Raw genomic sequence first — 16,162 nt, forward strand, 5'->3', positions numbered from 1 at the left:
GACACTTACCCTGCACCTGCCCGTGTAAAACCACTCGAGCTGCAGACACTGCTTTCTTCAGAATGCTGTTTACAAGCCCGTTATCCATAGGTCCCCCTGCATTTACCGGCCCACCTCCTTGCTGCGTGGAGCACAAGAGCACAGCACTGATAAATTACCCCAAGGAAGCTGCTCTTGTACTACTTGCAAACAACTCAAGTGCCCTCTTGCCCCTTCAACGGGGCTGGCTGCCTTAGGAAAGATTCACTAACCAGGAGTCCCGGGGGTTACAATCCAACAAATTCTTAACAAACCTGTTTTCCAAGCTCTTGTCTTGTTAAAAAGTGTGCTGCTGTCAAGACACCTTGACAGTGAAGTCCCAACCTGGTCTTGGTTGGAGTGACAAGCCAGGTTTCAATTTTTACTCAACCACAGTGTAACCAGGGCTAAGCAGCAGTGAAATAGCACACCCAATTTTTGTTATCTTTGTGCATTCTGTGCTCCAGGCCTCTCAGACTTATCATCAGCCATCTTCACGCATGCTAACAATCATATGAGTAACTCCAAAACTTTCTTCCAACTGCAAGAGTGAGTTCCTCTTAAACATCACATTCCTGCAGCCTTTAAACTGGTGAAAATCTCAAGTGAGCAATAGAGTTTGGACATCAGGTTTGTATAAAACTTTATGGGTTGGTACCAGAAATGGTTCAAACACCTAAGTAACTAGATCCTAAATTTCCATTCCCAAACACTGGCTCTGTGCAGCACAGCAAACAGGAAACAACAGGCTCAACATTACTATGGACCAACTCTACCAGAAGTCACAAAACCAAACAGATATTTGGCAGCTTCAGCAATAACTACTGCTGACTGAAATAACAATGGTGGGCATTAAGCAATTTACTGATCAGCAGAGTAAAGAGAAATTATTTCTCCCATGGCAGAACCACCCATGACCTATGAGGGCACTGCAGCAGACAGAGGATGTTAGAACACTGAGATGCCACTCCAGGCTCACTGGAGGGCTCCAACAAGTGAAGAAAGGATGAGTTCCTTCCCTCCAACCCTCCAATAATTCCTAAGACAACCAGCTAATCCTCACTCCAGGTAATCTGACTGAGACAGATGCAAAAAAATATTTTTGTATACACCGTGCCTAAAAATTAGAAATTAAAACTAAAGGAAATGTCAATCTATGTCTTGAAAATTTAACCTTATCTTTAATCCCTTGGCTTTCAGGTGGCTGTTACAAATGCTTATAGTTTACATCATTTTTAATCAGCTTTTTGGTGTGCATGTACACACATATATTCTCAGAAACACATTTTATACCTTGAGTGAATGTTAACTTGAGTTTTCATGTAACTACAGTTTATTGACTGTAAAATCTGGCATGGATTTAAAGAAATCTTATCACAGATGAATGGTTTACCAAAGAACAGCTCATACTGAATAATAAACCCCCCCAACACTGTCTGGGTCAGCAGCAGGAGCACCCACGGACCCACCCTGTGTGACCACACAACTGCAAACCAAGCTCACAGGAACCACCACGTCCTGCAGGCTGCTGGCAGAAAGGCAGAACCAAACCTGTCCTTCCGGATGCTCCAAGAGCTGACACATGACAGAGGTGCATTCTTAGGCCAGTGCTTGATGACTTCACCATGTCAAATCCACAGCACAGTACATCTCATCCATGTTTTACACTAATTCCACAACTATGCTAAGCATTTCACCAGTAGCTATGCAACTAATGGAGACCTATTTCCCATTGCTCAAATTACAAGGAAAAGGGCTTCCTCCTCTCTGCAAGCAATGCAAACTACACTGCAAACCACAAAACAATGCATATCAGAGGAAAGTGTCTTCATTTTTCACAGAGATTCTAAATACTAGAACTACAATTAAAATGCTATCCTGCACAGAGAATTGTTTGAATTCCTGTTCCACATGTACAACATGGAAATTTCAAATTCAACAAACCACTCTCCAAACTGATGCTTAGGCTGGTGAGAACACTCCTCTGAAACTCCATGAGCAACCGAGCCCAAGAAGACTGGTTTCCTGCACAGGAGGTTTAAAGGAGGCACACCACTGGGCCCTACACCCCAAAACACCTGGAGCCTCCTTGAGTGGCTCTTCCACTTCACCTCCAGCTTCCTCCCATGCCATGGAAGTACAACCTTTCTCATACTGCCCACCCAAATAATATTATTCCCAGTTTGCTTTCAGGGCTGTGCCTACAACTGCAGATTCATGTGCACACAATTAAGAGAAACCTTCAACAGACTCCCAACAATCCAGCTGTCAATGGGTGACATCCTGTGTGTGCACACCTGCCAGGGTCCTGCACCCTGGGCTCGAAGAGGGGATGGGGAAGGAGACAAAAACAGCAAATCTCTGAACAGGGAGCTCTGCATCTCAACTCCTAAGAACAGGAAGGAAGAGTTCACTAAAACAAAAAAAAAAAATGTCTAGGGACAGAAAAGTAGATCCTGATAGCAAACCAGTCAGGCCCTTCTAACACAACTGACTATCTATCCTTGCTGATTTTTTTGATTTCCTACTTACAAAATTGAAGAAAAGAACTAGTCTAAAACTGTTCTGCATCCCACAAGCATGGCATGCCCCCTAACCACCATAAAAAAGCACAAGAAGGCAATCCCTCACCACCCAGCTGCCTGAAGAGTTTCAACCCCATATCTTCACAACAGCTGTGAGCTTCTGCTCACCATCCCCAAATTAATCAGCCATGCATCCATACCACAATCATAATTACTGGCACCACTCATGCATGTCACAGTTATCTGTGATCAGGCTTCCCAAGTAAGGACCATCACACACATCATCACCTTCTGACAAACTCCAAATGTAGATCTTCCCCTTGCCTGTGCTGTTATAGAGCAGAAGTACCCACATATAAATCTATCCCCAAAAAAGCCTTTATATCCCATAGTTCTTTTTTCTGAATATGCAACACAACTTGCCAGAAAACAATGCTGTATTACACAGAAAATGACTGAACTGCTAGAACACACAGACAACAAGTACACCAGCTAAAACTGGAATGACAGCCTACAGACCACAGAATACGTAAATTTCCCATAAAGGCAGTAAAATAACTGTTCTCAGTTCACAATTAATAGAACAGAATTTCTTTTTGCTTTCATATGCTTTTACGACATTATTGCAAAAGAGCTTCCCCCTCTGCCTTCTTCATGTCAGCTGTTGCTTATGTCTACATCAGCCCACGGAAAAGAAAATCAGGAGGGGATACAGCAAAATAAATAATAAGCACTGTCTAGAGGTCATATATTTATAAGATTAGACATGTCTGAGCTACCTAATAACCTTATGGGCTTTTCGGTGATCAAGTTGCAAAAATGCCCAAAAGTATTTTTATCCTTCCCAAAGCACACTTGCCTTTCAAGCTACAAGTGCTTTCTGAGGACCGACCTAGCTGAGTATTCCCTAGCTTATCCCCCAGTCTTACACAGCAAGCACTGCATCAGCCTTCAGACATACCTAGGATATGAGGGAGGCTGGAGCCTTCCCTCTTCCCACACTCACTACACTGCTGGGTACAATGTGCAATTCCAGACACAGGATAATGAAGTAACTCCACAACTGTAAATATTTCCCCTCCCCAACACACAAAGCTACTGCCCTGAATTACAGATGAGCATCAAGAGAGTGCATCAACTTATGATGACCTGCTTATTTTATGACTTCTTTTACAGGAAATATGTGCCTCCACATACTCTGCGCTCTCCAATTCAACTTGGGGCTAGTTCTCCTCAGTAAGCACCAGTTTTCAAATTATTCACCAGCTCTGTCCCTAAACTGTCCATCATTTTACATTCTGGATAATACAATCCCTCTTGGTGGGACTGTACCAAACCCTGCAAGTCCTGCAACCCCATCTGGCAGAGCCCAAGTCCTATTGCCTTCTGGCTCCTCAAAAAGCAGCAACACTCCCAGCAGCAGTCACCCGATGGAATGTTTAGTTACAGAGCAGAGTTTCAATAGAGAAAGCCTCACCACCATAGTATTTTCATTATCAGAAAGGCAAAACTGAAACACTTCTTTCTATTGCTAATGTGTTTTTGCTAACATATCTGGCAAAATACACAAACCAGGTACTTACAAATTAATGTCTTTCATGGATCAACAAAGGTATTAAAGATACACTGTCAGCACAGGACAGCAGGAACTGTGGCTACCACATGCACTGGATGCACCAAGCTGAGCATGAGGCAGCACACGCTATGGGAAACAGCACCACTACCACCTAACTCCTTAAAAGAGATGTGGAAATGCCAAGCACACAGGTCTCTGAAATACCTACAGCCTATAACTAGTAAGGGACATGGCAAAAGCAAACATCTCCTGCAGAAACCTCCCCTCCACACAGTTAACAGCAAACCATCACTAAATTTAGCAAGGATAAGTTGAAGTACCCCAGATAAGCTAGCTTTGCTCTGTTTCTTGACAAAGGATTATGCACATGGTAAACAAAATGTTTGCATTATATTTTCTTCCAAATGTGCAGAACAAGAAAGGGACAGCCAATGTTACTTGGCTGTTTTGAGGTGTAACCTATGGATCCCTTTTTCTGACAGGCCTCCAGAAATCCAGATTCAATATTACCCTAACCATAACTCATGTAACACGACTACAGATTATGCACAGACCTAAAAAAAAGTTGGTACAGTTTATCCATGACAGCTCTTACAACAAGAGTTACTTATTGCAACAACAACAACACCCCAAACAACAAAAAACCCCACCAAAACACCAAACTCTGAAGGACCTGTAATAGTTACAAATGAAAACTACAGTACCTTCCGTATACAAATCTACTCAATATAAGACATAATCTATCTTTTTGAAGTAAAAAGAAAAATATATTAAAGTTAATGACATGCAACTTGCTTGGACAAACTGTCAATTGCTTGATCCAGTTAAAACTCTGATATTTAATATCTGGATTATTTAATTATGATATCTGGCACTTCCCAGAGGCCTTCTGTTCTTTGTTTTCTATCACGTCAAGGGAGGGGGCAAGAAAAATTCCAGCCATCTTGTATAATTTTTTGCCTGATTCTTAGTGAAACAAGATTTATTCAACTCCATTATCCATGCATTAGTTCTTCCCTATTAACTCCTGAGCCCTCTGCACAGACATTTCACAGATGGACAGAAGTCATTAAGTACTCATCATTGTTCCCTATATAAAAGACAGATACAAAAACTACAAGAGAAAGTGAGAAACTTAAGAAAGAGATATAAAATGGTTCCTGATTCAGAAACAATTAACAGACTAGGTTTCAAAGCAAACCACTGGAGATTCCACAGTGTTTGGAGGAATTACCAGAAGTCTCTGCTTTCTGATGCACCTCTCAACTCCCCTGCTGTCAGTGCTGCTCAAGGCAGGTCCTGGGCTCAATTACCTTCTAATCTAATTCACAATGGCCAGGTATGCTCCCAAGTATTTCAGGGAAAGAGCTCAGCTCTGCATGAGGCACAAAGCTCATACAGATGGTACCTTTCCCAGGAAAAGTGTAAAATTCTAAGTAGGGGGGAAGAGAAGAAAGGGAAGAACCACCTCATGAGAAAACCCACAACTTTTAGATTGCCAATATCCTTATTTCTGTTCCTCACAGCACTGCTGGCTGTTTTCACTTGCAGACATCTATGGGAAGGAAAAAAAAAAAAAAAAGCAGAGGACAGGAGTGTGCTGGTGTTTTTGACAAAGAGGTTATGGGTGTCAGCTGTATTTCATGGGTCACTCCTAGATAAGAACTCTGCCCCTCTGGAGTAACTGCTACCAGGGACACCACCCCAAAGGAGAGAAGAAGTGTGTACAAACAGGACTTGAAACTGTGCAAGAATCCTGGAAATAAAATTAAACTTCCAAAGCACTACCCTGAGGACAAAGAAGCAATTTTTGCTGTTTGAAATCAATTATACAGCAGTTCAAGAAAACCAATTTCAATTAATCCATTCCCAATATTCCAGCTATAACTAAGGCCCATTTGCATGTGGCACTGACACTTGAGGTTCACTGAGTCAACTCCCTCCAGCTTCCTGCAGGACCAGTGCCAGCCTCTCCTACATTAAACATTCCTGGAGAACCTCTTGCTTTATTCTGTACTTTACAGTTCATATTGAAGCATGATTTGAAGGCCTCTGGACACAAAGCCCGTTCTGCATTGCCTCTCCTGCCACTTCAGTTCCCAAGAATGTAGCCACACAAACATTTTCTGCAGTAGCAAAGTTGTGAGCCTATGTAATTTCAGCTGCATCCAGTGCCATTCTTTGTGCATCAATACCATGAAAATAGTTCACACTTAAAAAAAGGAAACCCTTTCCCCAGAGGCTTGTTGTAAGGGAAGACCAGGATGGTCTAATTTACAGAAGAGTCACTTGAGCAGACAGAGACAGACTAGTAAGAGAGCTCCTCAAATCATGGAGGAGTATTTGGAGGGGATAGGGGGAATGGAAGAGGAGTATCCTCAAGCTACACCCTAACAACAATCACCATCTGTAGCAGCCAAGAAAACAGCCTGTTCCATTGTAATTCTCATTGCTAAGGACAGATAAAAAAAGCACTCTTTTCCAAAAGATATTTAGGCAGTAGAGAAGATGACAAGAAACTAGCATCGTGTTCCCTGAAAGAATCTCAAGAGCTGCAAAACAAGAACCTCTGGAGTACTTGAGACACCAAATTTGTGAAGGCATCACCCTGGAGAAACAAACAAACTTTAAAAAGTTGTGTTTCTTGTTTGGGTTCGCTTGTTTAAGAGCGAGGTTGAACTTCAGTTTGCCAACGTGAATGAACTGCTTAGGCCATAGTATGACAATATATTAAGTCCAAAGGTAGAGGCACCACGGCTCCACAATGCAAAAAACAGACAAAGTGTAAACTCCTGCAGATGTTTCTTCAAACAAGAGTGCCAGTGAAGGTGATTCATCCCCTGCCCTCTCATACCACCCCCTCAAGTTGACAGCCTCTCCTTGGATGGCAGGAGGCCTGCACATGGTAAAGCCCTATTCCTACACAGCCAGGCCAAGCTGTGGAAGCCCAGGAGTGGAAGCAGAGGGCAGCTACAAGAGCTTCAATGGACACCCTGCCTTAAATCAACACCATTGAAAGAAACATCCACAGAAACTGTCTCACTTGGCTGGTTCAAATTTGCTCAGATGTTGACAACTTAACTCTGTAAGGGCAAGCCCTGTGCTAAATCGGGAATCATCTGTTCACACCACACTAACTTTATGCTTGGTCAAGTGACATCTGTCCTTCTGTATCTTGCATGAAAGCATAAAGCCTCCAAATTAACCAGAGCACACTGTGTACAATTTAACAGAAACGTTACCATGGGCCACATCTGACAGGGATCACGATCTGGCAATGCACAGAACCAGAGCCACAGAAGCCCAGGCACCATGAAGACCCAGCAGGTTGCAAGTAACAGACATGTGAAGGGCTGGAGAAACCCAAACCTTTCCTCCACTTGCAAACTCACTTTAAGCCACCAACTAACTTCTTTGCTTCACTGATCCACCCCAAGTCAAAGTTATCTCACAAACACTCTTCTTTCCTGAAGGTGGTCTAGGCAAAGAGCTGGAAGAGAAAAAACTCATGCGTGGTTTCTCTGGGGCTTGGCAACAGCCCAAAAGCTTGACCAGTACTTTGCATGTCCTTCCAGACTTGGTTTTACAAGTGAAGAGGGGACAAGGAACCACTCCAGACCTTCAAAGACACTCAGAAGCAGGGCCTCTTTGTATACTGGATTTGTAGTGGTGACCTCCAAAGACCTAGAATCATAATTATCTTACAAGGGCACCTTTCCCAACAGTTCCTATTATCCTTATGAGAATTTCCTCATGAGAAACTGAGGCAAAGCAGCTGCAGGGCTTGGTCACTTACCTGCTTGGGGATTTAAAAAATAATGTGCTTGGAAAGCAACAAGATAAGAGTGTAAAAACCACCTTACTTGGTGCAGAAGTAACACTGATTTCACAGGTTACTTTTTGCTAGCAGATGCCTAGAACTACCAGAAGCCAGCCTCCAACAGTTCATACCTTTGCTTTCACGCAACCTCAAACTACTCAGGAGTTGTTTATAAATCAAAGTAAAAACAGTAAGAGCAACCACCTCATTCTCTTCTCATCCTACTGGGGAGAGACTATGCACTCAATTCCTTTAAAGAAGTCAGGATACTTCAACATCAAAAGTTGCTTGAAAAACAACTAGATGCAAGTGAAAGGAACATCTTTGACATTCACCAAAATCTTACTTGTTAAACAAACTGAGTTTTAGGAGTCTTTTTTCCACCATTTCTTATTGAGTGTCTTTTATTCACCATCACGGAAAGGCAAAACACCAAGCAGTAAAAGGGGCACTGCCAAGGAGTGCCTCAGAACAGTGCCCTGGCACAGCCTCCCACCCACCAGCCCAGGAACTGCCTCAACTCACCAAGAGAGCAGCAAGAAGCTCAGTCCTTTCACTCCATTGTGCCAGCTGGGAATGGCCTGCAGCCATTACAAATCCAGAGCTGTCACAGCTCTAGCCCCTGGACACACCTAAGCTGGATGGCAACACTCTCCCCCGTGCAGCATTTCCCAATAAAAGGCTAACGAATGCTGTAGCAGTGTGATACAGGGGTGAGGGGAAAGGGAAGGGAAAAAAAGGAAGACTACCAAACATGCGAGATAAACTTGTGTAACCAGAAACAATTAAAGGAAAAAAAGTGAAGAAACCCACTGCCTAGCTGTTGCTGAAAAGTGGTAAGCTAGAAGCTGTCCTAAATTTATTAGGGCCAATGGCTGCAGAAGCCTATTAGACATTTTCAAGAATAAACCCTCATTTTTATCTTTACAGGTTATTTAATACTGCTCTCCACTAAAGCCATTCTCAGCTCAGGCTACCTACAAAGTTAGAAAACAAAATCCCAGCAAACACAACCAAAACAAGGGATATTGCACAATAAGCCCTCCTGTCACCCAAAACACATTCACACTGGCAACAAAGCAAGGGGACAGGATAAGGTTTACAAGTGATGCTGCAGTTAAATGATCTAAATTTGCTCCACATTCAGACTCAGCAACACATTCTCTGCAAGCCTCTTTAACAGCTCTCAGCTCTTTACCAGGAAAGCTCAGACAATTCCTATTGACATTACTGTGATATCAAGAGGACGGATGCACCATTCCTGTGCCCACAGCTCTCCAGCTGCACTAGGGAAGCCAAGAACTCTAGGCTGCCACAAGAGCCTGGATGCCAAGTGGGAGTATGGAATGGGATGGGGGCAGGTCAAAGACAGTCCCCAGCCTCACATTAACAGCACCCTGTGGTGGCAGGGAGATGATGTCACATTGCCATTCTTAAAAACAGCAGGGACTATACTGAAGTAAGATGTGTGACCGCAGCACAAGCAGACACATCGCCACCAACTACAAAGTAATGAACAACACCCAGCAAGTTCTGGAGCTTCAGCACACTGGAATAAAGCTGCTGTGAACCTTGGGTGCCCAAGTCAGGCACTGAGGGTCATCACTTCTCTCACTTTTAAAGTGTTAGATGCAGCAAGTACTTCTGTGCTTAACTGACTTGTTATCAGACCTCCCAATGCCATTTAAACATACCTTAAATGTACCACAGACTCAGAAACAGTGATCAGTGAGCACCTAAGCATGTTCCCAAACAGGAGGTTAACCCGTAAAAGTAAAAAACACATAAAAAACTTCACCTGAAAGCATAAACTGACATTTGTCTCAGCAAAAGTACTGTCTTCAGTAGTTTTACCTCCATCCTTCCTGTCCTTTCTTTCCCCATCCCCTTGTTCCCGGCCCTCCCACTGAGCCCATTCAGCTGTTCACACAGTCCCACAGTGAACCAGATTGGGTAGCTGATGCAAGATTAAAAATAATCCAGGAAAAAACAAAAAGTGAGGAGGAGGGAGGTGGAAAAAAATAAGTTATTCAAATCAGTGTAAGACAAAAATGCAAAAAAATCCTTGTTCCATTGCATCAAGGGAATGCCATGGGGGCATAAACCTGCAGTCAAGCCTCAGCTGCCATTACTGAAGGAATACTTGTAACACCAGAGTTAAACTCTCCTGGAGAAGGCAGAGACACAACATCTGCTGGAAAGTCTCTTGGAACCAAGATGACCTGTTCTCTTCGAGGCAGCTGACACAGCACTCTCCTGAAAGCAGAGCCTGGCACTTGCTAGAACAATGAACATCTCTCTCCCACGTGCATTTTTTCATCAGAGGCCCCAAATTCCAGCTCAGAGGTCCCAAGCTTCTCTGATCTAGTGTTTATCCAACATTCCCATGCAGACTGTGATTGTGCAAGCTGCCAGTCTGCTCCACGAAGAGGAAAACCAACCTACCATGGCTCCTTCCAAGTGAAAGCAGTCCACTTTCTTTGTGCTGCCATTTGTTTCATGGTTGTATGGCAGCTGTTAAGAAAACCTTCTCTTCTGCTACATTGGAGGCAGGCGATTCCAGGATTTCCTACTGGCCAACAACTAAGACCCCCATTTCATTTTGGAATTTGATACCCTGGCATTCTTCCCCACACATTTGCAAAGTTTTACATCCCTCCACCCCCTGAACTGTGCTAGTTTGTGACAGTCTCAGTCACATTGGAAACCAACTCCACTCCCCCCCCCCATCAGAAACGTACCAGGAGAAACTTGGCAGGATCCAGCAGAACCAGCTGCATCACTGGATGCCACCAGTCAGCTTACCCACAGAGACTGGCAATTCAAGGGGCAGCTCCTACACCTCCCAGCACAACCACTCTGCTTCTCAACACAAGGGGAAGACTTCAGCCCCCCACAGCACAGGCTCCTCAGCTCTTTTACCCAGGAACACATGAAGAGAACAACACGCTTCACATCCACCTGTTGTCAACCCAGCCCTGGCTTCTGAAAACAAAAACTCGTGGTGTTTCATGGCCAGACCTAAGGTGGTGACCATCCTGAGTGAACATGCACTTCCAGGAGCAGTATTGATCTGTAGCGAGCTGGATGCATTTTCGGCAGCTGTTGGGTCTGGAGTTCACGCAGTGCATCCGGTAGTCACAAGTGTAATAAGAGATTATCTGCTGAGTATTTGTCTTCCAGGGGTAAGTGTACGAAATGACTGTGCACAAATCCCAGGCCAAATTTAATCCTGCCCTGGAGTTCTCACACAACTTCAGTGCACAAAACCATTAGTGGGAGATAGCAGCACCAGAGGTCAGAAACAATTCAATAACACACACTCCTGGGCTCAGGCTGAACAGAGCTCCCACACAGAAACAGCTGCACCCATCCATATGTTGATCTTGGTAATACATCAAATCAAGACTTCATCCATATGGACTATAACAGAGCATTGCAACCTCAGCTAGCAGCCAGCTGCCTTGCCCTCTGCCCAGAAAGGCTACAGAGCAAATCCTGGGTACCATTTCCAAGTGCAAGGACAGAAAAGTAACTGAGACCAGCCAAAATGGATATTCCAAAGGCAAATCACACCTGACCAACAGGACTCCCCCATCTGGGACCAAGAGACTGGCTCTGTGGCTGAGGGGAGAGCAGGTAATGTTGGACACCTTGACTTCACATCAAAGGCCCTGCTAAGCCTCCCACAGCACCCTTCAAACAAAAATGCTTGAAAAACTGGACGATAAAGGTAGGGGGGAAACTGTAACATCAGGTTTAAAGGACCACAATCAGCAGCTACGACCTTTGCTGGGCAGCTGGTTCCTAATGCATCCCTCAAGGATCAGCCAGCCCTGCCTAGAAGCAGGGACAGGATGAGGGATAACAGAAGTGTGACCCCAGCTGGAAAAAGAGAAAATCCATCTAGGAACATGGAAACAAAATATTTTCTGTAAGCATAATCAAACACTGGATAGGACCCAAAGCAACGATGGCATCACCATTCTTAGAGCCTGGGATGGATCCAGCCATGAGCACTCAGATCTACCAGAGCATTTTCTAGCAGGAGGTCAATCTAGAGACCTCCAAAGGTGCTTTCCCACCTTCTGTGGGATGCACAGTACAGATTTAGACATACAAAACACTCCCCATGACATTTGGCCAGTCAATGCTGAACAAAAATTTCCATCAAACTACTCCCTTCACAAGTCACACCAGGGCAAACTTCCACAACCCGTCTTGCCTATCATCTTACTCTCTACAGGCACACTATCAGCTTGGGGCAACCCAAGAAACAAAGCTTGGGGCAGCCAAGAGTCAAGTGTTATACCTCTCAGAAACCAGGTGCAGCCAGAAAAAAGGTACAAACATGACAAAAGAAGCAGCATTTTCCCAGGTAAAAAGTAAGGGTAGGCCAGAAGAGTAGAAAGAACAGAAAGTGGCTGCTGATAAAGAGCAGCCAGACAGGATGGCTTGGCCATCTTCACTGTACTGTTTCTCTTGTTTACTTTACTTTAGTTTTGCAGAACTCCACAAGAAGCAGGGCATTTTGAAAAGAAGGGAACTCCACAAAAACATCTTCCTGTACAGCCTATAGTCCTGGGGAGAAGGAAGCTCCACAGAACAGGTTTTATGAAGGAAAATGGCCGAGCACAAATTCGTGCCAGACCACCCTCAGCTTATGTTCCATAAAACACAGTCCCAAACCCCGCTGCCTCTCCTTTCTCTTCACGTGAGCCAAAACAAAGGACAATCAGACAGGAGCACAACCCTGAACAGAAGACTAATGGGAAAGCACACAACAACACAGCAAGAGTGGAAGGGGAAGCCAAGATCTGCAGGACGTGCCTCCCACCGGCCCCCCGGTCTACCAGTAGCCTCTGCCCATCTTTGTGCTCCTTATCTCAGCAACTCCTCCTAGCTCCCCACCCCGACAACCTCGCATGACCCCCATCTGAGCAGCCTCTACACGCCGGGCCTCATCCCGGGGCCTGGCCCCGTGGCTGCTCCGCTCCAGCCCCGCTCACCCGTCCCACCCTGCCCCTGCCCCAGCCCCAGTCCCCGAGCCCTCACCGCCTGGAACCTCACACGCCTCGTCTCCCCGCACCGTCGCGCTCCGTACGGCCCCACGCGGCTGCTCCCCCTCACCTCAGCCATCCCGCTGCGCCCACCGCCCCGACTCACCCAGCCCCGCGCACAGCGCCCCAGCCCCGGGCCCCGCAGCCCTTCACCCCGGGTAACCCCGGAAGGCAGGCAGGCCTCCCTCCGTCCTTCCCCGGGCAGCCCCCGGCCCCTCCCGGGCAGCCCCCGGCCCCTCCCGGGCTGCCCCGGCCCCCGGCCGCCCCGCCCCAGGCCTGCCCCGCCGGGCCCCGAGCCAGCGCCGGCCGCACGCGGGAAGCGGCGCGGGGCCGCGGCCGCTCTTACCTCCGACCCGGTACATGTTGGCGGCCATGCCCGCGACCGGGCCGGGTGCGGGGAGCGGGCCGCTCCCGCCGCCGCCGCCTCCAGGTGCCGGATCCGCTGGAAAATGGAGGCTGGAGCGAGCGACGGGGGAGGGGAGCGGGGGAATTAAAGGGGCCGCGCCGGCGGACGGGGAGGGAGCGAGGCGGAGGGCGGGGCGGCGGCCCGGGCCCGGCGGAGGAGGCCTGGCGGCGGCGGCGGCGGCGGGAGCGAGAGGGAAGAAGGGAAGGAAGGAGGGGAACGAGGCAGAGCCACCCGCCCGCCCGCGGCGTGTGAGGGCGGTGCTCCGGCCTGCGAGGGGAGGGACGGGACGGGACGGGAGCGAGCAGGGGGCGGCTGGGCCTCCTCTTACACACACACACAGAGCGTGTCTGTACGTACACGCAGACACGCTATACACAAACACACAGCGGCACCTCTGCTTTCACACGCAACACCCCTGCCCTCACAGGCTCTGCTTTCCTCATGCACCGGCCCTGACCTGGCATGGGCGACCCTACACACGTACAGACACACACAAACACCACCTGTGCTGACACATGTGTGCCTGTATTCATTCACACAAAGCCTCCATCATGCACCGGCACCACCTGTGGTTTTGGCTGGCCCTCACGCTGCCTTGTCCACACACACACAGAGTGTTCCTTGCACACACCGAACGCCACAGGCCATCCACACCCTGGGCAGGAACAGCCGGTCCCTGCACAGACACAGCCCTCCTTGTGCACACCCACAGCCTGCTCACACCTGCACCTACACCCATGCGCATCACCCTACACATCCCCGCTGCTCACATTCCCCACTCCTGCACTGTCTTATTTGGGTCCCCTCTGTGTCAGTGTCCCCCACTGCCACACTGGGGCTTTTGCCCCTCCTCAGGTGTCAGCCTGAGAAGGGAAATGATAGCTTTAGCTTTCCCTTGCCCACTGACCTGTGGGTGTCACTGGTGCTGGTACCATGCAAGGTACACCCCTTCTTCAGCCCTGCACAGCTCCTGTCCAGGAATCTCCTCAGCAGCCCTGCAGTGCTTACACAGTTGTCAGCTCCAGATCACCCTGCAAAACTTGCACATTGCCACTGCTGCTTCCTCTGCTACGGGAACTGGCTGATGCCAAACAAACATCCCAAGAAACCACCATTCTGTGGTGCGTAACACCTTTACAGCAGGTCCACCAGCAACGGCTGACAAAGCGCAGCAGTGAAGGTGGCAGGCCATCCCCCTGAGGACTTCTCCGTGGATGTGGCCAAGGCTGGATGGCAAAGCTCAGTGAAAAGTGACCCCGCTGATGGTCAGCAGAAACAGACCTGGAACACTGCTGGCCTCTCAGGCAAGGCAGGGTGACTACACCTGGCTCCAGCACTGAGCTGGAGAGTCACCTGGTGGTGCCCAAGCCAGGTGGCACCCCAGGACCTCTCCACACAGTTACATGGTCAGGATGGCCAAAAAAATACCTGTCATGAAACTCTTTCGGGGAGTAAGTGGTTAACAGTGCAAACAGTCATACCCTTTACTGGGTGTGGGCTGGGCAGAGCTGCTGCCTGCACTCTCAACACTGCTGCTCAAAAAGTACTGAAACACCTACATAGGACCACCCAAAATATTGACATCTGCCAAAATACATCTATTTTTCAGAAAGAACAGAGCTCTTGTTAAAATTTGCTTTGTGTATTAGGAAAAAAACCCTCTAACACCAAATCTCTGACAGTCCTCAGGTCGAAGGAAGGCATGGAGCTCTGCTTTTATGTTCCCAAAGTGCACAAGGAACACAACTGAGTGAGGAAAACACTTCCGGGGGTAGAAATTGGTCAGCCGAAAAAGGTCAGTGCGCCGGGGAGCACCGCCGTGATGTTTCCTCCTTCCCGAGCCACGCAGGGAAGCATGTGCCAGCACAGGCACTGGGCACGCCGCAGGACACAGGGGCTGGCCCTTCCCCAAGCTGCTGCTGCAAATAATCCAGTAGGACACAGAAAAACTATCCAGAACAAATATTTACAAACCGCATCCCAGTGCACTCGGTAGCTGCGTGTGGAGGATGGTCACGCGGCGTTGGCAACTTTTTCCAGATGCTAAATCGTGTTTTAAACGATAGCAACAAAAATGTGTCAGATCTTCCCTGCTGTTCCTCTTCCAGGTTAAGCAACAGCTGTGGTCAAGGCCAGGGCATTGTGCAGTGGGACGGAGGTGAGCTGGAGCTGCCAGACTCGGCCTAGGAAGGAGCTGAGTCCCAGATCCTTCTGGGAAAGGAGCTCTTGCAAGACCCCATCTCCCACCACCAAACCCCACTCCCATGGGTGTCACCAACTCCCATCATGCAAATCCAGACTTCCCAGAGGCCTTTTGGTGCATCCTGGCAGGGTGGATGACACCTCTCCCATGGCAGTGAGGGTGCACATGGTCTGAGAAAGACGCAGACCTGTAAAAGAAAAATGCCAGTGCTTTGAGAGCTGAGTCCTGGGCTGCCTGGCAGAAATTAGTCTGTCCCAGTGCGTGTGGATGAGGGAGGCTATCCAGGCCCATTGCATACAACCTGGTACACTCCAACCCCAAGTTATTCTTGCTCCACCCAGACCTCATTTCCTTCTTCTCTCTTCCAGGCAACACTTGGCTTCGTGCTCTCCCTGGTGATGTGGACCTGGTCCTCTGCTTCCCCCAGCAGCACATGAGCCATCCCACCACTCCAGTCTCCTCCACCCACACCCTCATTCATGTGCTGATGCAAAATCCTCCATGGGCTCTAAAAGGTGCTGCTCAGGATGTGCCTCTTTCATACAGCCAGGCCA

The 16,162-nt window shown here is 47.7% G+C and overlaps 1 protein-coding gene across 1 annotated transcript in view; it reads right to left on the reverse strand.

Annotated features, from left to right (window-relative positions):
• The window catches only part of MTA1 (metastasis associated 1), a 60,662-nt gene extending 60,574 nt beyond the window's left edge, over positions 1–88 (reverse strand). The window contains exon 1 of the mRNA XM_062497701.1: positions 10–88. Within this exon, the coding sequence (XP_062353685.1) occupies positions 10–88 (79 nt within the window). The remainder of the gene's footprint in view (positions 1–9) is intronic.
• Positions 89–16,162: the final 16,074 nt, after the last annotated feature.

This window comes from Cinclus cinclus, chromosome 8 (assembly GCF_963662255.1).
Source record: "Cinclus cinclus chromosome 8, bCinCin1.1, whole genome shotgun sequence".
Taxonomy (NCBI): domain Eukaryota; kingdom Metazoa; phylum Chordata; class Aves; order Passeriformes; family Cinclidae; genus Cinclus; species Cinclus cinclus.